This window comes from Haliotis rufescens, unplaced genomic scaffold (assembly GCF_023055435.1).
Source record: "Haliotis rufescens isolate VD_foot unplaced genomic scaffold, xgHalRufe1.0.p SCAF_13, whole genome shotgun sequence".
NCBI lineage: Eukaryota > Metazoa > Mollusca > Gastropoda > Lepetellida > Haliotidae > Haliotis > Haliotis rufescens.
The window spans coordinates 33,948,915-33,973,620 of NW_025963813.1; the positions used below are offsets into that span (position 1 = coordinate 33,948,915).

General features: G+C 41.5%; 1 protein-coding gene across 1 annotated transcript; it reads right to left on the reverse strand.

The window, feature by feature from the left end:
- Nucleotides 1–17,070: 17,070 nt before the first annotated feature.
- On the reverse strand, nt 17,071–18,493 carry LOC124151531. Its single transcript, XM_046524049.2, has 2 exons — nt 17,815–18,493; nt 17,071–17,720 (listed from the first exon to the last, which is right to left on the reverse strand). The coding sequence occupies exons 1-2, from the start codon at nt 18,491–18,493 to the stop codon at nt 17,071–17,073; spliced, it is 1,329 nt and encodes a 442-aa protein (XP_046380005.2).
- Nucleotides 18,494–24,706: the final 6,213 nt, after the last annotated feature.

Sequence of the window (24,706 nt, forward strand, 5' to 3'; positions counted from 1 at the left end):
GTATACTGACATCCTGTGTTGATATGTGTCACTTTATACAGCTTCGTTGTATACTGACAACATGTGTGTACATGTGTCACTATATATAGCTACGTTGTATACTGACAACATGTGTGAACATGTGTCACTATATATATTTTCGATGTATACTGACATCCTGTATGTACATGTGTCACTATATATAGCTACGTTGTATACTGACATCCTGTGTGTACATGTGTCACTATATATAGCTACGTTGTATACTGACATCCTGTGTGTACATGTGTCACTAAATATAGCTACGTTGTATACTGACATCCTGTGTGTACATGTGTCACTATATATAGCTACGTTGTATACTGACATCCTGTGTGTACATGTGTCACTATATATAGCTACGTTGTATACTGACATGCTGTGTGAACATGTGTCACTATATATACAATGTACTTGACATGGATTTCAACTTCGTTATTGTTTGAAAGAGTAAAGTTGAAATCAATCATGTCACCTTAAACTGACTTGGGCATATTATGTGCTATCACAGGTGTCAAGTTAAGGAAGGATATCTTGTACTTATTGATTGTGATAGGTACTCCCATCTACGAAACACTTAACTCAAGTTGACATCAGGGTAATACTTCAATACCAACTATGATCAACTCTGCACAGTTACGACAGCGCCGTCGTTGATCAATGAAGGCACGGTTGCCTTGTGTGAGACTAACTTGACGATGTAGTGTCATGACTGAGACGCCAGGATGGTTTCACCTCGAACACACTGTCAGAATATTAATCCACAGCATTGTAAACTAATCACACTCACGACACGGGGTGTTCGCAAAACGGTGGGCATATGTTGTTGAGCTTGTCGCCAGGGTAGCTTACTGTGAAGACACTGGGTCAGACCAGGTCGCATGTGATCTGGTAAAAAGGATCGGGTGGTCTGACTGTGCCGAGTGTCCCCGGTGATGTGGGTCGTTGCTGCTGGTTTTAATCACGGGCTTCTTTGATCGATACCCGATTATTTCCATGTCGCCGTGATGCAGCTTGACTGGTGCTTAATCGTTGCACAACATTCATATAACGCATCTATCCACGAGAACGTGGTTTCGTGCATGGAACATAGACTGCTTTTCAAAGTCTGACGTCTCTACCTATGTACGCATCTGCAAACATCAAACAGTGAGTGAGTGAGTGAGTGAGTGAGTGAGTGAGTGAGTATGGTTTTACGCCGCTTTTAGCAATATTCCAGCAATATCACGGCGGGGTACACCAGAAATGGGCTTCACACATTGTACCCATGTCGGGAATCGGATGCGGGTCTTCGGCGTGACGAGCGATCGTTTTATATTTAACCGCTAGGCTACCCGACCGCCCCCACCGCGCTCTGAACCTGTCACTATGAAATTAATTGACTCGACTCTAAACTGACGAGCAGTACTATGATGCCATTCTGCAAATAATGTAATTCTCGATAATTGACCTTATATCACTACGTACATGTATACATGGCATCAGCAACAGTCGTATATACAGGACAGTTATATTTATTATTACTAAATAATATTATTCTCATAATCCAATGCCACATGTTTACTGGCAGAAATGAAATACTCGAAACTTCATATCCATAAGACGTTCAATTCACATTATCAAATTCAATGTAAATGAATCTTATAATCTCTTATCGTGAAACCAATCAGTCCATTCTATCAAACAATCAGACATCTGGTCTCCTTACACGGAGCCCCATCCTGCGGCTATCAGATATGTGTACGACGTTGCATACTGAATACACTTCATATCGTGTCGGGGAAATGGAAATCAGCGGTCGCCTTTGAGATAATGACATTCCTGACTCAAACAGTGCCGATCGCTATTACTGATTAAACTTTAACCCTACGTTCTCCGCGCCTGTGACCCTCCTGATTAACACTCAAGAAGTCACTGCTCTATCGGCTCCACATTTTATGGTGTGGTGTTATTGTCACACAGGTTATAGTGTCATGTGTGCTGTCATACAGGTTATAGTGTCATGCCTGCTGTCACACAGGTTATAGTGTCATGTCTGCTGTCACACATATTATGGTATCATGTCTGCTGAAACACAAGTTATAGTGTCATGTGTGCTGTAAAACAGGTTATCGTGTCATGTCTGCTTCCACACAGGTTATGGTGCCTTTTCTGCTGTCACACAGGTTATAGTGTCATGTCTGCTGTCGCGCATGTTAAAGTGTCATGTCTGATGTCACACAGGTAATAGTGTCATGTCTGCTGTCACACAGGTTATAGTGTCATGTCTGCTGTCGCGCATGTTTAAGTGTCATGTCTGATGTCACACAGGTAATAGTGTCATGTGTGCTGTCATACAGGTTATAGTGTCATGCCTGCTGTCACACATATTATAGTGTCATGTCTGCTGTCACACAGGTTAGAGTGTCATGTCTGCTGTCATACGAGTTATAGTGTCATGTCTGCTATCACACATATTGTAGTGTCATGTCTGCTGTCACACAGGTTATAGTGTCATGTGTGCTGTCATACAGGTTATAGTGTCATGCCTGCTGTCACACATATTATAGTGTCATGTCTGCTGTCACACAGGTTAGAGTGTCATGTCTGCTGTCATACGAGTTATAGTGTCATGTCTGCTGTCACACGTATTGTAGTGTCATGTCTGCTGTCACACAGGTTATCGTGTCATGTTGACTTCCACACAGGTTATAGTGTCATGTCTGCTGTCACACAGGTTAAAGTGTCACGTCTGCTGTCACACATGTTACAGTGTCATGCCTGCTGTCACACATGCTATAGTGTCATTTCTACTGTCATACATGTTACAGTGTCATGCCTGCTGTCACACATGTTATAGTGCCATTTCTGCTGTCATAAATGCTACAGTGTCATGCCTGCTGTCACACAGGTTATGGTTAAAGTGTCATGTCTGCTGCTACACAGGTTATAGTGTCATGTCTGCTGTCGGACATGTTATAGTGTCATGCCTGCTGTCATACATGTTACAGTGTCATGCCTGTTGTCACACATGTAATAGTGTCATGCCTGCTGTCACACATGTTATAGTGCCATTTCTGCTGTCACACATGCTTCAGTGTCATGCCTGCTGTCACACAGGTTATGGTTATAGTGTCATGCCTGCTGTCACACAGGTTATGGTTAAAGTGTCCTGCCTGCTGTCACACATGCTACAGTGTCATGCCTGCTGTCACACAGGTTATGGTTATAGTGTCATGTCTGCTGTCACACATGTTATAGTGTCATGCCTGCTGTCACACATGTCACAGTGTCATGCCTGCTGTCACACATGCTACAGTGTCATGCCTGCTGTCACACAGGTTATGGTTATAGTGTCATGTCTGCTGTCACACATGTTATAGTGTCATGCCTGCTGTCACACATGTTACAGTGTCATGCCTGCTGTCACACATGTTATAGTGTCATGTCTGCTGTCGCGCATGTTATAGTGTCATGTCTGATGTCACACAGGTACATGTAATAGTGCCATGTCTGCTGTCACACAGGTTATAGTGTCATGTGTGCTGTCACACAGGTTAAAGTGTCATGTCTGCTGTCACACATGTTATGGTGTCATGTCTGCTGTCGCACAGGTTATAGTGTCATGTGTGCTGTCATACAGGTTATAGTGTCATGTCTGCTGTCATACGAGTTAAAGTGTCATGTCTGCTGTTACACATATTGTAGTGTCATGTGTGCTGTCACACAGATTATCGTGTCATGTTGACTTCCACAAAGGTTATAGTGTCATGTCTGCTGTCACACAGGTTAAAGTGTCACGTCTGCTGTCACACATGTTATAGTGTCATGTGTGCTTTCACACAGGTTAAAGTGTTATGTCTGCTGTCATACGAGTTATAATGTCATGTGTGATGTCACACAGGTTATAGTGTCATTTCTGCTGTCACACAAGATATAGTGTCATGACACAGGTTACAGTGTGGTATAAACCGTCACACAGATGATAGTGTGGTATATGCTGTCACACAGGTTATGGTGTGGTATATACTGCCACACAGGATATCGTGTAGTATGTACTGTCACACAGGTTATGGTGTGGTATATACTGTCACACAGGATATCGTGTAGTATGTACTGTCACACAGGTTATGGTGTGGTGTATACTGTCACACAGGATATCGTGTAGTATGTACTGTCACACAGGTTATGGTGTGGTATATACTGTCACACAGGATATCGTGTAGTATGTACTGTCACACAGGTTATGGTTTGGTATATACTGTCACACAAGTTATAGGGTGGTATATACTGTAACACAAGTTATAGTGTGGTATATACTGTCACACAAGTTATAGTGTGGTATATACTGTCACACAAGTTATAGTGTGGTATATACTGTCACACATGTTATAGTGTGGTATATACTGTCACACAGGTTATGGTGTGGTATATACTGTAACACAGGTTATAGTGTGGTATATACTGTCACACAGGTTATAGTGTGGTATATACTGTCACACAGGATATCGTGTAGTATGTACTGTCACACAGGTTATAGTTTGGAATACACTGTCACACAAGTTATAGTGTGGTATATACTGTCACACAAGTTGCAGTGTGGTATATACTGTCACACAGGTTATAGTGTGGTAGATACTGTCACACAGGTTATAGTGTGGTATATACTGTTACACAGGATCTCGTGTAGTATGTACTGTCACACAGGTTATAGTGTGGTATGTACTGTCACACAGGATATCGTGTAGTATAATTATACTGTCACACAGGATATAGTGTGGTATATACTGTGCCTACTCTCATCACTGTGATCACAGACTTTCAAGACCTTCTGTCATGTTATGAAAATACTGATGAACTTATGACATTATAATTTCTTGACCCTCGATCTTTCACAGAGATGTAGAAATGTGCCTATCCCCTTCGGTATTGACCTTCAAATGTCGCCTTTGCATCTTCCGGGACAGTTGACGCAAGGAATGTCTCCAGGGCTATAAACATATAGTACATCCATCTACATCAGCTGTGATTGGTTCTCCAAACAAGCACGTGGCACCCACACAATCAATCGGATTCAAGAACAAAACATCGTTTTCAGTATTTCATTGGTTCAAGAATTCTACATGAGGTTAGCTTTATGACAACTGATTAAATTGGAATGGGTCTTCACTCATGTATGTTTCATGTTGGTGCATATTGTGCATATTTAACGTCATTTCTCTCTGTGAAAAATAAACTTGATCGATGTTTTATGTTCGCATGTTTGTTTTTCAGTTATCTGTTTTACAGTCACTGTGATTGTCTTGAAATTTCAGATGTCAAGACAATACAGGAAAACGCATGAAATGACAACCTACAGAAGAACTTCACTGAAATTTAACACGACAACGCCAAAGCATAACTCGATTATCTCCGGAAACAGATAATCATTGAATTTCCACTGAGCACAAAAAGGCGGAAAATCTGTTTAAAGGACGCATAGTGTTAAGATGACGCAATGCCTTATATGTCTAACGTTTAAAACAATGGATGACGTCATATTCTATTTTTTCACAACCGAGTGGGCGAATGAAAATGGTTTTATGCCGCTTTCAGTAATATTCCAGCAATATTACGGGGGACACTAGAAATAGGCTTCATACATTTGACCTATGCAGGGATTCGGACTCGGTTCTTTGGCAACGAGCGAACGTTTTAACCACTAAGCTTCCCACCGCCCCAAAAACAATGAGCAAGTGGGACGTCATGTGGCTTCTAATGAACAATCAACATTGAGAATATTTGCTTAAATGCACTTGAGGAAACATCGGCACGTTATTACATACGATCTGTCTGCCCTGATTGGTAAAATTTCCGAGTCCCGTGATGGGATTCGAACCAAGGACCTTCTGATCAGAGGTCGGACGTCTTGTCCACATGACCAAAGAGGTTAACCCCGGCGTGGAGCAGGGAGTAGAGTTAGCCCACAGATGACTTCCTTAACTTGTCAGCTTGCTGACGTGGTTAACCTCTTTGGTCATGTGGACAAGACGTTCGACCTCTGATCAGAAGCTCCGTGGTTGGAATCCCATCACGGGACTCGGAAATTTTATGGGCGCTACAGTATTATGACTTTTGTGGTATTGATCTGGTTACAGGATCACCAGAACCTTTGACCTGTGGATTGCATGTCATCGTACACCGACGTAGTGGTATGTTGTTTGGAATATGTATATGTGCCCAGACCCGAGCATTTACAGACCGCCATGATATAGTGGGATATTGGTGACACTGGTGTAAAACAACAAACACACACACTATCGACCTGACGAAAGATGTGCACATTGAGAACACTAGAGTGATGATTATTTTTTATCTTTAATTTGTATTTGTTGAAGTCATCCACGCAAATTTTCGGATCATTTCGTTTCGTGTACACCGAAAACGACACCGATTAACAATTATTATTTCATGAATATCCTACCTTAAATCGCAATAGTTTGTTCACATACTTGTGTAACAATTTATGTTCTGGCAAATCTAGTTACTGGACCTGCAATATTTCTGTTGTTTGTGTGGAATGAAGGGCAACCATTCTCCACGGCCTCGATGTATGAAACTTGGACATTGCCTTTCAAAGACTTGGACATTGTTTCTGGATAACGGAGGTAATACTCAACTACTAAGGGGGCACGGGTGGTCCAGTCGTCTAAGGCGCCGCGTTCCGCTGTGCAGAGTTGCGTCCCTTGGACACGCCAGGATCCTATGATTGAACAAGCAGACCAAGAAACCGCAATTTGAGAGACAGACATCAAATTTACCGATTCGAGCTCTTTAATGCACTCCTCACAGATGAACCGAACAACCCCGAAAGGGGGTCTACACTTTGGATAGACATACTGTTTGAAGCAGGCAAACCAGGTCTTTTGATTAGTGAAGAAATACGCAGTGACAGGGAAGGCAGGTTGAACGTGAAGAAGTGAAAGAGTGAAACGTGTGTTTGCCAACGTTAAACTCTCTTAAAAGTGCATTCTACACGCTAGGAAGTTAATAAAGCAGGTCGAAACTGATGAAGCAGCGATGAAGGGAGATTTAAAGGGCCATATCTTAGAAACAGCGACAAAACCTCGCCCAAATGATCTCTGTTGTAAACAGTACATGATGGCTGTCGTGATAATTACCAAAAGGACCTTGCATGAAGTAGGTTTCCTTCACAGAATGAAACAAAGGCCAGCATCAATGTGAAATATTCAAAGCTGAAATCATACAATTAGGTTACAAATGTTTTGAAATATTCTTTCTGCACAGTTACGTTCACATCGGTAGAGTCGATCTGACTGGTCTGGAGAGATGAGATTGCATGAAGAACCCATCTTCCCGAGGCAAGAGGTTAACTGACTTAAAAAGTCCAGTTTCCTCCCTTGCCGAACTAGGCTTGAATTCCTGGGCTCGATCGTAGCGTCACCAGTGGATATTACGAGTTATGTCCCTTCTAAGCCTCTCCCTATTGACCAATAAGATTCCATCTCTCGTATCACTTGAATTGCTTCAAACAAAATGGCGGCACCCAGTCAACCGATCTGATCGATAATCAAGATATATATTGTGGTAAAACGTGTCTTACATCGCGAATTGCATCAAATCACGTGAGCACCTTGATTAAAAACATGAACAGATTTGGAAAATATCTGTTGAAAACGAGTTGGCGGTGTAAATGCTTTGCAAATCCAGCAATCGACCGAAGTTTCCATGACAGTTTACGAACCGGATTTCTATTTCGTTGCGCGATTTTGATTGGACTATGTATAGACTCGTTAGCCCAGCCAAAATGTAACTCCATATTACCAGCCTAGTTCGGCAAGGGTGGAAACTGGACTTTTATAGTCAGTTAACTCATTTGCCTCGGGAAGATCTGCAGACCCTGGTGATGAAAAAGGATAATAAGTACATGTACAAAGCCATGACTGTCCTGGAAGATGGACAATATGACGGCTATTAAGATAAAACTATTTTTTTTGCTCAGTTGATTAGCGTTAACAAGTTATTTAAGATACTTACTGGTAATTGATATTGCGCATATTTCCACATCACTCAGGGGCATGCTCAAAGCGCTATTATTACCCCGGTCACTGGATCAGTGTGCACTCCATAATGTCAGCTCCCCGGGGAGTATACAACCCAAGCTGCCTTTTAGGCGCTAGAAGGTTTACAACCTCGTTGCCATCTCATCCTACCGGGTACCCCTTCCCTGAACAGAGGTACATTTCGAACAAAGTCACTTGCCCAAGGAGACGCTACGTGTGTGGGGCAGGACTAAAGACCTTGAAAGTCTCAGGAGCCAAGCTGCCGAAACGCGGTCACCCATCCAAGGACTCTCCGCGACCGACGTTGCTTCACCTGATTTGTGACCTGTGCGCTTTGCACAGGACCACGTGTCACAATCTATTAAATTGGCGAAGCGGTGGCCACGTCGTTAAATCGGTCGATTCCCAACATGGGTACACTGAATGAAGTACTGTAAACCCCTACTCGCACTGTGGTATTGAGGTCACTCTATCAACCATGTCCAAAGACACGATAGCGGTTAATTATAACAACATATTAAGAAGTCTGACTCTCTTATGCATAATGATAGTTTCACTTTTATATTTTGTGACCATTTATAGACATAGCATTTATATTGCATTGATATTGCAGCTTTAATCAATCATGAATGCTTGGTCACTGCTCAACTTTTGTACCTGTAGACTCTAACAACGCACACTGAAGATTGTATCAAGGCTTTCAATCAGCATCACACTGGCAGACTATTGATGATTAATCAAACATAAGCGCTTTCATTGTATGAAATGTCTCTACGGTAAGCCAATGACAGGTACATTCCAAACGTCAACGGCAGAGAAGAATCAGTCTGGAATATCCGCGTCACATCCAAGACAGTGATGAAAATTATATGAATGGATCACTGAAAATCAGTGATGACATCGCATGTCCTGCTCTGTCGGTAGCACCCGCCCCACTCTCTCTCTCTCTCTTCTCGCTCTCTCTCTCTCTCTCTCTTTCTCTCTCTCACTCACACACACATACATATATATGATAGCTACGAAGCGTGGTTTATTTCATGATAAAACATTGCTCAATCATGACGTCATTTCTGGAGATTCGAACGTGCTCTCGTAATTTGATGACATTGTATGTTTGACGACGTTACTTTTGTGAGGAAAGTTGTTCCCCCCAGCTATAGCTGGGAAACGCAGACAAACGCGATGGACGAACGATCGCATCCAAAACCGAGAGAGATATGACAATCGGTATTGGGGGAAAAGACGCAGGTGATCGACGTCGAAGTGAGGATTATGAAAATATGCGGGAAATACCCACCTGTGCATAAAATGGACTTGTCCAACTTTGTCGAGGTCGGATTCTATTGAGGTAGTCGTCATTTTTAAATAGGGTTTAATATTATTAAAGCTTGTATATTTTATGAACATCTTTAAAGTGGATGTTACATAATGGTAGTTAAGTTTAAACATACAGTAAACTACGGTTAAAACGAACTCAAAGGGACAACTAATTTTAGTTCGTTATAACCGTAGTTCGTTATAAGCATATATACAGCATATATACAGCAAATAGTCTGGACCAAAAAATAAGTTCGTCTTATCCGTCAGTACGTTATAAGCGTGTTCGTTTTAACCGTAGTCTACTGTATTTTATCCAGATTTAAATGGATTGGGAACAAGTTATCCAACTCAGGACTCCCTCTCCATGGTATTTACAAAAGCTTGAGCAGTAAATCATATACAAGGAAAACCGAAAAGAAGATGTGTGTATAGCTAACAAATGAAATGTGGAAAGGAGAGACAAGTATATTTACATTAAAGTGTTAACCGTATTTCTTTGTATGACTTATAAACATAAAGGTATGTTGATTTTCGATAATGGACAAACATTCAGTTCCGTTTAACATCTAACTTAAATCTGATTTAACATTTTTGTTCACGGCGTTCTGTAAAATGTCCCGAATTATTATTAGCATAGATTTTCTTTGGTGGACATACAATGGACACTCTAATAAATAATACATAATGCTGCGCCCCTCATAGATTACTCTCCCTGCAGTGCTTTATAGTACGATAAACAACTCCCACTCGTTTATTTCTTAAATATATGACCTATAACCTATACATAAATCTGCATTTCAAAATGTGTGCACGTTGTAAGCAAAACCCAACGTGTTTTATAACAAATTGAAGTAATATTGATTTGAATAAAAAATATGTACATTACAAGTATTTGGATGTGTAATGTTAACATGTTGCTGTTCAAAGGATGCTTTTGCTGCGTCTTGATACGTATGTTTGATCAGACAAATTATCCCTCATCTTCATTAGGTGATAATTAAATTATCCAGTTTTCCCTCGTAATTCAGTGATCTGTTGGCTGATATAAATGGTGTGTGTTAATTATTTCTTTGGTTACTTGGATTCAAAACAAGGTTTTGTTTGTTTGTTTGTTGTTTAACGCCGCACTCAGCAATATTCCAGCTGTATGACGGCGGTCTGTAAATAATAGAGTCTGGACCAGACAACTCAAGTGATTGACATCATGAACATCGATCCACGGAACTGGAATCGATAACATGTATCAACCAAGCCCGTTAGTCGCCTCTTACGACAAGCATAGTCGACTTTTACGGCAAGTATGGGTTGCTCAAGACCTATTCTACCCCGGATCTTTCAAAACAAGGTAAGGTGAGAGTACTTTCAGTTGAACATTGCTGTTTGCAGTTACTGTTTTGTTTATTGGTATCAATTTACATTGGAAATTCGATAATGGGTCCAGGATTATGTTTGAAAATATTTGTTCGTTTGTGCAATAAAGCTTGTAACTATTATTTGTTTTTAACAGAAACGCGTTCCACAAATGATTTGCTTTTTAGAGCACAGATAATATTGTACTCATTTATGTATCGTGTTTGTATTCAGCAATTTGTTCGTTAAAGCATAGTTAAGAGTGAGTGAGTGAGTATGGTTTTACGCCGCTTTATTTTAGCAATATTCCAGCAACATCACGGCGGGGGACACCAGAAATGGGCTTCACAGCATAGGTAAGAAGGGCAATTTATATAAATAAAAACGATCGATGAGTTGGTAGGGGTGAACGAATAACTTTTGCGCTGCTTTCAAATAATTACAATAAGTACATTTCTTGCAGTTGTCAATTTATTTCATATGAGCGTATGTAACTCTTTTTTGACATTCTGAGGCATTGTCGGAAGTTCTTGGACATCCAGTTGTCAGACGGACAATTCCTTAGTTGACGCTTCCAGTGATGTCTGATGGAGATGATATGCTGCCACGTGATTCCGGTCAAGAATAGGTCCCTGGCAACCTATATTGGTCGTAGGAAGCGATGCTATATAGAGCGCGTGGTCCCTTATACCACACGGCATGGAACGGTCCTCATGATATCAATCACTGGAGTGGCTGGTCCAGATTAGATTATTTACAGGCCGCCGTTAAACAGCTGGAGTGTGGAGTTAATAAACAAGCACACAAAGCTGACCTACGCGGACTGTCAACGAAGAAGAAGATGAAGAAGAAGAAGATGTTAATTTATCATGAATCGAAGTTGACAAGAGAGACATATATACAAAGAAATGAGACAATAGTTAGTGGAGCATACGCAGTCCATATTTTACATACTGGGCTAGTCGTAAGAGGAGAGGGTAAAAAAGAACAAGTCATAAGTGAAACAATTTTTTCAGTATTTGGATATTTACAATAATATAATGGGAGATATTTATTTCTTAAATGATCCAATTCATGGCATTCTAGTATAAAATGGAATTCATCACCAGTTTTATTTTTACAGAGAGAGCAAAGCCTATCTTCCCTATTGAGGTTATAGTGAGTGAGTGAGTTAGTATGGTTTTACGCCGCTTTTAGCAATATTCCAGCAATATCACGGCGGGGGACACCAGAAATGGGCTTCACACATTGTACCCATGTCGGGAATCGGGTCTTCGGCGTGACGAGCGAACGCTTTAACCACTAGGCTACCCGACCGCCCCTATTGAGGTTATACCATCGGACAGTTTCAGTTGTCGCTGTGAGAGTTTGGCTTAATTATATTTACACACTGCCGACTGAAAGGGAAAAGAGGGGTTCTTCCAAGGAAAAAAACAAGACAAGAATCGTCTCGCCGTGGATGAAAGAGGACCGAGACGTCGCCCTCTAGGAACGTGCTCTAGTTTCTTCTCAGACAGTTGATTTACTCGCCACCACTCAAGACCATATTTCTTTTTAAACATGGTTTCCTTGTCTTTGAGGTTTGAGTTAGACACCACTTGGCATGACAGAACTTATTTTTTTCATTTGATTTCATGATAGTGTAACTCGATAAAAATCGCGTGTCGCCATCGGGATTGGAATCAGCGACGTTTTCACTGCTAATGTAGCCTTCTGCCAAGTGAAATGGAAGAAAATGGCTGAATTAATAACATATTTACTGATATCAAGGATAGAAGTTAGTCCGATTAAGTATGAATGGTTGTTCGTACATTGATCGTGATGTTGGAAGCTTTTCGTTAAAAGACAGGGCACATAGAAGAATGCACTCCTATCTTGATCAGACCCGTGAAGATTCCGGGGTAGAATAGGTCTTCAGCAACCCATGCTAGCCCTAAAAGGTGACTATGCTTGTCGTAAAAGGCGACTAACGGGATCGGGTGGTCAGGCTCGCTGACTTGGTTGATGCATGTCATCGATCCCAATTGCGTGGATCGATGCTCATGATATTAATCACTGAATTGTCTGGTCCTGACTCGATGATTCACAGACCGCCGTCATATAGCTGGAATATTGCTGAGTGCGGAGTTAAACAACAAACTAACCAACCAACCAACCTATCTTGATCATGGCTTTGTCTTCTCATTACAGACAAATAAACACGGACGTGTAAAGCGATTGACATATGTGCTTGAGTTGGTTCTTTAAGTATCGTAACATGCCCGGGACAATTCTAAACCCCGTCTTCACAGCGCGAAGTATAGACATGTCAATTTCATCAACATTTCCCAGACACCCTCTCACCTCCCTTTTTGATCTGACCTTCCTAGTCCCCGAAATCAGTAGTGGTCACGGTACAATGGTCTGTTGGCTGTGGTCTGTTTTAAATGAGTACCACTCACTGTCTGAGTATGACGGTCAATCAGTGAGTTGGCAGCAATACGATAAGTATGAACTGTGTTTACATAACATAAAACAATTAATCAATCAATTAAAATTGCTTGTACTGACATAAACGGTTGGTTGGTTTGTTGTTTTGTACCACACTCAGCAATATTCCAGCTATATGACGGCGGTCTGTAAATAATCGAGTCTGGACTAGACAATCCAGGGATAAATATTATGAGCATCGATCCACGCAATTGGGATCGATGAATGACAAGCGTTAACCAAGTCAGCGAGCCTAACAACCCGTTCCCGTTAGTCGCCTTTTACGACAAGCATAGTTACCTTTCACGGCAAGCACGGGTTGCTGAAGACCTATTCTACCCCGGAATCTTCACGGGACTGACAGATATGGATAATCATTTCAAAATGGCAATCGCAAAAGTTAACATGAGAGTCAACCCAAATACTCGTGACAGAAGGCACGTGATACTTTACTACATGTATGGAATTGAAACTACCAAATGTGTTCACTGGGAGTCTACCCCGCCAACGACATCGTCGGCAGTGTGGAAGACAACCACGACCATCCAAGAAAGTTAAGTGCAACTGAATTTGTTGTATTGGGCCATCATATCAATTGAAACTAAAATACCACAAGTAAGTCTCACCACATGGATACAATGTGTGAATACAATATTGAAAGTTAACGCGAGAGAATACTCGATATTCAATATTCTGTCATTCAAACGACCAACAGCAATTTTAAAACAACTATCTTTTCTTTGAAAAATGTTTGTATCTCGTGTTGAAAAATGTTATCAGTTTTTGTAAAGTTATATATTCAGTTTATTTAAAATGAAATGACCATTCATTAATTTGTTTACATGAAATTGTCAGAATGATTATTACACGCTGAACGAAACACGCACATGCTGCGATTTAAACATATACATTTTATATTCTACATGATATTTTTCAATTTCTTATATGTTATTTTGATATAAAACGGCAACGCCAGAGAAGAATCCGTCTAGATTCCGCCGAAACAGATCCCGTAGGCGTAAAAGGCAAAATAGCGCTGCAAATTATACGACTTATAACACAGCAGGTGTTCGCGAAACGAAGCACAGTTCAGATGTCCTCGCCGTGATATTGCTAGAATATTGCTAAATATATACCCATTCACTCAATGACTTCATGTCCTACTGGTGGTTGTAAATGTGTTTAATGTGAAGGGTTTACTGCGATGGTGTTGTAATTGTCCTCAGAGAATACTACTAAGCTGGTTTTCAAATTACCCCATATATTTGCACAGTTTGTACTTTTCAGCCAATCTATGACTCTTATTGTATTGTAAACCCTGGCGTTTATGGAAATCATATCTACCAAAATAAACTAAACTGAAGTGGAAATAATTTGAAATATTAATATCAAATGCTGAAGTAAAGTTGACACCATGACTTGTCTTATCTTCAAAGGTGAGGTGAGGTGAGGTGAGGTGAGGTGAGGTGAGGTGAGGTGAGGTGAGGTGAGGTGAGGTGAGGTGAGGTGAGGTGAGGTGAGGTGAAATTGGGTTTAACTTCGCCTCCAAAATTATTGCACTTATATAGCGACGTGCATGAACCTGTGTGTGTGTGTGTGTGTGTGTGTGTGTGTGTGTGTGTGTGTGTGTGTGTGTGTGTGTGTGTGTGTGTGTGTCTGTGTGTGTGTGTGGCTGCTTGTACTAGTCCGGACTGATGCCAATTTCATAGTGCCATCCCACTGAGATACCATGCCACTGCTTAACACGAATGTCCCACACAGATACAGTATTCTGACTCCGAGCCAGCCAGTCCTTGTTTTAGCTCCTTATTGCCGAGCGCCAGGCAGGGTAACAACAAGTACCATCTTTTGACGTCTTTTGGTACATGTACATGTATGTTCGAACCCCTGACCCTCCGCTCTCCGGGCGGACGCTCTGCAACTAGACCACGGAGGCGTTCCTTAACTTCAAAAGGACAGGTATATACTTGTATTAAACCTGTTGTTTCCTTTGAAAATTATATTTTGTTACCCCAAATGATAATTTCGTACAATTTTGATAATTTTGCCAGTAAAAACGGGTCGTTTGCAGGCTCTGTCACACAGGTACAGTGGTAGATGAATATCATTATAAGTTGGAGTGTAGATGTCTAACACTAGAAAGAATTGTTTTATTACCAAATTATTGTTGTATAAATCCTTTTTTAAATAAAATTTAATGTTTGTTCACAACCAATGATAGTAAAATACCCTGTCGTTTTCGTAAGTATATTGGTTGTATGTTTCAGAAATTAAAAATGATAGATTATTAAAATGATACTGTTTATTTCGTTATTTTCCTATTTGTCCTCTTAAAATAGTACTCAAATGCCAACTGCCATATAATTACAACAGCAGGATCAATAGTGTATGGTTTTGAAGTAGAGAACTGAGTGAGTGTGTGAGTGAGTGAGTTGGGTGTAACGCCGCTTTTAACAGTATTCCAATTATATCACGGCGTGTCAGCTTAATGTGGGAGGAAAGCCCGCAGTGATGCAGGTCTCAGACGTTTACCACTTCGGTGAAACCCACGAGCACGGGTATGGTGCTTACAAACCTAGAAACATAATCGGGGCGAACCGGGATTCGAACCCACAATCATAGGTTTCTTGCGTGCCCAAGGGACGCAACTCTGCACAGCGAATCGCAGCACCTTAGACGACTAGGCCACCCGTGCCCCCAGTAGAGAACTGAAGCACACAGTAAAGGATAGGTTTCATGTCGCCGTTGCAAAGACAAACTCTTTCTAGGATTGTGTGACCATAGAAATGCAGACTCAAGGAATATTTCATTGAAGTAGCACATGGTATATGGAAGTTGGATGTATACTTTTTTTGACCGCATTCTCTCCTGGTGTTTGTACAGTAATACAAACTTATATTTTCATAATTTTAATCTTCGGATACCTGCTGGCAAAACAAAAAATGAAATCAGGCAGATTCCATGTTTTTTAGATTCCAGGATGTCTAAAAGACGAAACTCTGCAAAGCTTCTCCCGTCGCCTCAGTTTTTCTTATCAGACACGAACAGATGTCACACTCCGCAACATTTTAACTGTAAGGCCACTGTTACTACATCGTTTATAGGATTGGACGACCAATTGTTAAATAATATCATTGAAACAAAACTTTAAATACGGACGTAAAGTATAAATTTATTTGAATCATCCCTTGTTAACTTATTACTTTTGGTGTTGGCAAATAGATTATTTATATTTGATTAAAACAATTTTATTTTTGTCCATTTTTGGAAGAAAACAAAGCGTTATGTTCATGTATGATGTCTTTGCCCCTCCTAATGGATTGTTAACGTTACGGCTTGCAACATCGTCCACAACGGCCAACAAACTTTTAATGGCTATAAGCAATTATACAAAAAATCAGTTCTTTGGCGAAGTATTGTTTCTGATGGAAAGATCGTAGAGACTACAGATGATGTCTAACATGGCGGTGAAAGTTGAATGCCTTTTGACTATGCATCTAGGTTGATGCACTGTGTCATTTGAGCCAGGCTGAAGACGGAACGGTGCTGCAAATTCTTCCAGGGCATGTGTCATAATATAATTGAAATATAATCAATCGTATAATCGAAGATGAATAATTGATTTATTTTTTGAAGTCAGTGATTTGGATGTTTACCATTGAATTCCAATATGCCTGAGTTTTGATTTCGTTTCTCTGGATAGACAGAGTCTCTGGTTCGTGTCAGTTACATACCATCAGGATAGTGCTCTCGGGCAATGACGTGCTCCTGTCAAGATTATAATTAAGATGTCAGCCAACACAGTTATAGATGATCGTTGAATCTCGATAATGTTGTATGTGTTTCGGGAATAATTTCAGCCATATTTACATCACAGGCAGCTTGTTCGCGAAATCACGTCATGACGCCAGACACTCCAATGGCGTTTTGTTCGAAACGATGAACGACTGTCTGTGAAGTAGAAAGGAACATCGTGGTCGGTGCAGTAGATAGGAACATCGTGGTCTGTGCAGTAGACAGAAGCATCTTGGTCTGTGCAGTAGTCAGAAGCATCTTGGTCTGTGCAGTAGACAGAAGCATCGTGGTCGGTGCAGTTGACGGGAACATCGTGGTATGTGCAATAGATAGGAACGTCGTGGCCTGTGTAGTAGACATCATCGTTGTCTGTGCAGTAGACAGGGGCATCGTGGTCTGTGCAGTTGACAGGAACATCGTGGTCTGTGCAGTAGACAGAAGCATCGTGGTCTGTGCAGTAAACAGAAGCATCGTGGTTTGTGCAGTAAACAGAAGCATATGCATCGTGGTCTGTGCAGTTTACAAGAACATCGTGGTCTGTGCAGTAGATAGGAACATCGTGGTCTGTGCAGTTGACAAGAACATCGTGGTCTGTGCAGTAGATAGGAACATCGTGGTCTGTGCAGTTGACAAGAACATCGTGGTCTGTGCAGTAGATAGGAACATCGTGGTCTGTGCAGTTGACAAGAACATCGTGGTCTGTGCAGTAGACAGGAACATCGTGGTCTGTGCAGTAGACAGAAGCATCGTGGTTTGTGCAGTTGACAAGAACATCGTGGTCTGTGCAGTAGAAAGGAACAACGTGGTCTGTGCAGTTGACAAGCATCGTGGTCGGTGCAGTTGACGGGAACATCGTGGTATATGCAATAGATAGGAACGTCGTGGTCTGTGTAGTAGACATCATCGTTGTCTGTGCAGTAGATAGGAACATCGTGGTCTGTGCAGTTTACAAGAACATCGTTGTCTGTGCAGTAGATAGGAACATCGTGGTCTGTGCAGTTGACAAGAACATCGTGGTCTGTGCAGTAGATAGGAACATCGTGGTCTGTGCAGTTGACAAGAACATCGTGGTCTGTGCAGTAGATAGGAACATCGTGGTCTGTGCAGTTTACAAGAACATCGTGGTCTGTGCAGTAGATAGGAACATCGTGGTCTGTGCAGTTGACAAGAACATCGTGGTCTGTGCAGTAGACAGAAGCATCGTGGTTTGTGCAGTAAACAGAAGCATATGCATCGTGGTCTGTGCAGTTGACAAGAACATCGTGGTCTGTGCAGTAGACAGGAACATCGTGGTCTGTGCAGTTGACAAGAACATCGTGGTCTGTGCAGTAGACAGGAACATCGTGGTCTGTGCAGTAGACACTCAGGATCATCGTGGTTTGTGTAGTAGACATCATCGTTGTCTGTGCAGTAGACAGGGGCATCGTGGCCTGTGCAGTACACAGGAACATCTTGGAATCCGCACCACAACTTGCCTCCATCGTCTGGTCGAACAGCATGCGCCCGGAGAGAGGAAGGTCTGGGGTTCGTTCTCCGGCCGCGTCATACCAAAATACATACATGTGTAGCGTGGTACTTGTTGTTACCCTGCCTGACGTTCGGTATTAAGGGGTTAAAACAAGGACTGGTCGTCTCGGAGTCAGTATATTGTGTCTTAGTGGAGATAAAATAAGTCTGACGCGGGGTCAATTCTGCCAGTCATCCTGTAACGCTGAATCAACTTAGTACAGCGCGAGATTTTTGACGTGGGCACAATTTGGCCCCTACAGCACCATACAAATTGTCCTCTCTCAGCAGTTAGCTTGGCCATACTCCCGGTTATTTCTCTGTTCGTTTCCCATGCCATCGTTTTATACCCTCATGTGCATACGTGGATATCATGCATTGCAGGGTTTCTTCATAACGTCAGTTTAAACATGCACCATAGCATAAACGCAGCAACTTGCAGCGATTTACATTTGTTTCGTTCTGTCGAACAATACTATCATCTGTGTAACTTTCCATCAACGTAAACTTTTTTTGTTTCCAAAAGCAAATTTCGGCAATCTATGTTATTATCGTCAGTCTATTTAAAAACAAAACAAACGGCCATTAAATACGCTCAGGATTATGTGTTCACGGTTTACAATGAATTCATGCAATATCATTGCTTGGAAGCTGAGTGGAGCCGACTCGGGTCCGTATCGCGGTGATGGTTACAAATATTGAGTGAGTGAGTTGGGTTTATTCCAGTTATATCACGGCGTGTCAGTTTAATGTGGGAGGAAGGGCCGAAGTGATGCAGGTCTCAGACGTTTACCACTTCGGTGAAACCCACGAGCACGGCTATGGTGCTTACAAACCTACATACATAATCGGGGCGAACTGGGATTCGAACCCACAGTCATAGGTTTCTGGCGTGCCCAAGGGACGCAACTCTGCACAGCGAATCGCGGCGCCTTAGACGACTGGGCCACCGTGCCCCCGGTTACAAATAGAATATATAGAAGTATGTATAGTGCGGAATAAGCCGAGTGGACCTTAGTGATGCCATCGGTGTATAGTTACATGCCAATAGACCCCAGCAGCGTGTACCTAACCAACGTGTGTCTCACACAACACAGACACTGCATAAAGAAGGCCAGTACTGTCTCTAGTATCCAGTGCTGCATAACTGAATATGGGAAGTAAACACACACCAGATTCCACCTCCATCTGCATACAAAGCCTAAGTCACGATGTCAAATTTAATAAACAACTGCCCTCGCTGTCCCATCTCTTGATACCAATCAGATAATCCAATCTGGTATTCAGACAGCGGGACTCCGAACTCAATAAGCTGCATCCTGTAGCAGTTAGGTACGGTGTATGGTCGTGCATAAGAGATGCAGTAGCAGAATCGGAAACAAACCATACGAATGGAACATTTCCGCCTCAAATTGAACTAAATCTCCTCTGTGTTTGTCAATTATTGAAATAGGAAACTATTAAAGATGACCAGCCCTTGGACATGTGGCAGTTCTTGCAATGTGGAATTCGATAATGTAAAACTCGCATCCTAATACGTGGGTCTATAATAGTTACTGCCTACACTAATATCATAGAGACAATGTTATATACATATATGTATATTATGTCATATTATTTCCAATGGTAACGTGACCATGATACTTATTCCTGTTTATCCTGATATCTCATTCCTCATATCTAGATGTTTACTAACACCGCTTAGACGTGCACGGATACGCGTCCACAGAATCCGATGAATGAGGGATCGAATCCCTGCCTTTTGCTGGTATCTACAGGTGATCTTCCCTCCAATTTGTACAGATTTAATTAAAACATAATTGGTTGGTTGGTTTGTTGTTTAACGCCGCACTCAGCAATAGTCAAGCTATATGACGGCGGTCGGTAAATAATCGAGTCTGGAACAGACAATCCAGTGATTAATATTATGAGCATCGATCCACGCAATTGGGATCGATGACATGCATCAACCAAGTCAGCGAGCCTGACCACCCGATCCCGTTAGTAGCCTTTTACGACTAGCAGAGTCACCTTTTACGGCAAGCATGGGTTGCTGAAGACCTATTCTAACTCGGAATCTTCACGGGTCAATTAGAACATAAACATCCATTTCCACGCTAAACAAATATATTGTGTAGGGCATTTCTGAAAATGATTGTTTATGAAAACCGGAGAATGGTCCTCTTAGGAGACATTTATGGACACTAAAATGAAATAAACAGCACATGCCTGTTAATTATTCCATGAGACAAATCAATAAACCAGACTCAGAACAACTGGGCAATCAATTCAACATGTCAAAACCAGAGAATTGGAGATTGCACAAGGAAAGTGAACTAATCATCAAAGGTTGTACATTGACAAAATACTGAAATAGATACAAGGCCAGTTAAGATGTGTCTAATAACACACACAGCAATGCCTCACTCTAAATCAGTGTGGAAGCTTCTATTGTCAAAGTCAGATAAATAGAGACTATTACACGAATGAGTTGGGTTGAACGCCGTTTTGAACAATATTCCAGTTATACCACGTCGTGTCAGCTTAATGTGGGAGGAAAGCAGGTCTCACACGGTTACCACTTTGAAACCCACGAACACGGGTATAATTCCGACAAACATAGAAATTGACTTTGAGACTTGTTGTTTGACATTTAGTTTCATTTAGATAATGAAAACAATCACAGGGTACGGCGTATCAAGTCTGTTTGTAAACATTGTAAATATACAGTGAACATTGAAAGACCATAATAAATGTTTTTTCGTAAGATAAATTGTTTCATCATATATGTAAAGCACATGGCTGGTCTATACGCCTAACTTCCGGGGTATTTGTCTTTTGGTATGACGTGGCCCCCGACCCACGACCCCCGACTCCCGACTCCCGACCCCCGACTCCCGACCCCGACCCCGACCCCGACCCCGACCCCGACCCCCGACCCCCGACCCGCGACTCCCGACCCCGACCCCGACCCCCGACCCGCGACTCCCGACCCCCGACCCCCGACCCGCGACTCCCGACCCCGACCCTGACCTTTCCTCCAGGGGGACGCTCTCCCACTAGACCACTGAGGCGGTCGCGGCCTGTAAATAACCGCCCAGCCTGTAAAATAATAAACTGTATATATGTAACTTATGTTTTGAAACCTAACTAACCTGTCAGATAGAAATATGCTCTTCACATTTGGATTTGACCAAACGTTATCAAACCATTACGAGGTTGAAAACAGACGCCGAAACACTGCAGACTGAAGTTACACAACACAACCATGACACCCGAATCAAATACATGACCATCGAATAACCATTTCTTGTTTGTTTTATTTTATCCTCCATCAAACATGGGTGTATCCTTTCTTTAGCCAGGCAACGTATATAGCATCTCATAATTCAAATAGCATTATGCCAATACTACTTATAGGGTGTCCGTCATCATTCAGTGAAGCGCATGTTCGACGTAACGCTTACCAACGAATTTTAATAGCTATACCATAAATACCTGATTTAATTAACCTTTTTGGACAAGATGTATTGTTTCAATGGAAGTAAATCAAATGAAGTTTGACATTCAATCTGTCATATGAGTAAAATAAGGTCAACGAATTCAAACAAACAGTGTTTCTCAGCTCTAAATATTGATCCATGCCTATAATAAACATGTCATTTCTGCTAGATTAAAGGAGAACAAACAAGGATCCTACACACGCGATATGCCAGCATCATGTCACCCAAGAAATACGTCTTTCCTGGATTTCTTTCCACAGAGCCAGCTTAGCCTACTTTAATGTAAGGGAGTTACGATCACCTTCGCGCTGAGATGGTTTTGTTAAACGGGATCCTGCTGTCGTGGTAGTTAGTGAGTGAGTGGGTGGGGGGGTATTGTTTTACGTCGCTTTTAGCAATATTCCAGCAATATCACGGCGGGGGACATCAGAAATGGGCTTTACACATTGTACCCATGTCGGGAATCGAACCCGGGTCTTCGGCGTGACGAGCGAACGCTTTAACCACTAGGCTACCCGACCGCCCCCTGTCGTAGTAGTGTCAAGTGGCATTCGTCATGTTGGCCCGGCGTCTGTCCGCCTTGTAATCGAGGTGCTGCAAGTGTACGTCATTCTGATATGCAACTTACCACTATGAACCCAGAGTGTTTCCGCTCCGTAAATATTGATGTCTGTATTTCAATGAACGGTTATTAGTTCTATTATGATGCTAATCATTATCCTTAAGTTTTATGTTCATATTGCCAGTTTGTTCAGAGAAGAAAGGTGAAAGTCATCACATAATTGTGTGCTTAACTTGGCCTTTGGTCCTGGTGAGATTATAAGAAAAAACAAAAAAACATATTCACATATTTTTTTGTGAACGGTACCAGTACTTGCTATTATATCTACTAGTTATATCTACTAGTTACATAAGGGTTCAAAACACGATGTGACTGACCCACAGTAATGGCATAAATAGTAAATACCCAAATAAATTTCATCACAAAAAGTTTAAAGCTTTTTATGCCATTGACATAGACCTAAATTCTGTGTTTGGTGTGAAGTATTAGTTATACAACATTCAGGGCATTGCTATACTTTTACATGTTTTGGTTTATCAGGAATTGTCTTCACGCTAAGGATGCAAACCAAAAACATTTTAAAGAAAAAAATATACATATATTGATTGACAACAAATGAATGTAAGATTTCATTTGTACACATGACAGATTGAAATTTGATAACGGAAGAAGGGGGATCAGCACTTAAAGTTACTAGAGCTGTGTGCAAGTTGAACAGACCTTTTATCTACACATGTCCATAATGGATGTATATATGATACAAAATGTGTTTGGCAAACATTTGTTGCGATTTTGAATGGAGGCTACAGCTTAAAAACCCAAATATTTTCTTGCAACAATATAGTAATAGTAAATGTAAATGTCTGAAGCAAAAGTATTTTCTTCAAGAGTTTTCGGGAACAATGTATTTTTTTCGATAAAACTACTGCTTTGTCTTGTCCAGACTCGAGTATTCAGAGGCCTCCGTCATGCAGCTGGACTATAGCTGAATTCGGAAATAAACAACAGTGAAAACAACATGTTGTCATAACACAACGCATAGATTGAGAAGTTATGTGAGAAAATCGAGCTGACTGTTTGGAAGATGAAGTCATCCCTCTTATCACAGTCCTGTGGATACATCAGTGTCCCCCTGAATCTTTATGCGTATATTTAAATATGAGTGAGTGAGTGAATATGGTTTTATGCCGCTTTTTGCAATATTCAGGCAATATCACGCGGGGGACACCAGAAATTGGCTTCACACATGTCGCGAATCGAACCCGGGTCTTCGGCGTGACGAGAGAACGCTTCAACCACTAGGCTACCCGACCGCCCCTTTAAATATGAAATAGGTGAGGCGGTTTCACTGGTCCCTCTCATTTATAGTTCAGGTTGGAAAATCAGTTGAAGGGAAATGACAATTAAACAATTATTAAACGATATCATATCATCGATGTATCTTAAGCTTAAGTTCTTCTTGGCAAATTATCCTGCTGTGGGGGTTAGACTGATCGATCAAGCTTCGTCCATACGTAGTCATACTCTTACATTGTGACATATACACACGGAATGAATGATAATTGATCATATACGATTTTATAACATGTCTCTCGTGTAAGCGTTAAATGTAAAATCTATTAAAATCAGTGAGGCACTCACATTTTATATGTATCTAATATGTTTAATGTGTCTACGTCGGTCGAACCAAAAAGAGTTTTGATGCTTCTGTAATTATTGCTGTCTCCCGAGAATACCGTCTTTAGGTAGTGACATTTATCATGTCTTTAGAGCTGTGATGTACTAGCAGAAATACCAATCAAACACAAAACGCGCACCAAAAAAAAACCCCGCAGCTATTTGACAATGAAGGAGAAGACTATTTTGTCAGCAATCAGTATTTGGTCGGCTGCCCATCTGCTGACTCTGTACCACGTCTGATTATACCTAAACATTGCCAAATCTCTGACAGTACTGGACCCGTGAAGATTCCGAGTTAGAATAGGTCTTCAGCAACCCATACTTGCCGTAAAAGGCGACTATGCTTGTCGTAAAAGGCGACTAACGGGATCGGGTGGTCAGGCTCGCTGACTTGGTTGATACATGTCATCGATCCCAATTGCGTGGATCGATGCTCATGATATTGATCACTGGATTGTCTG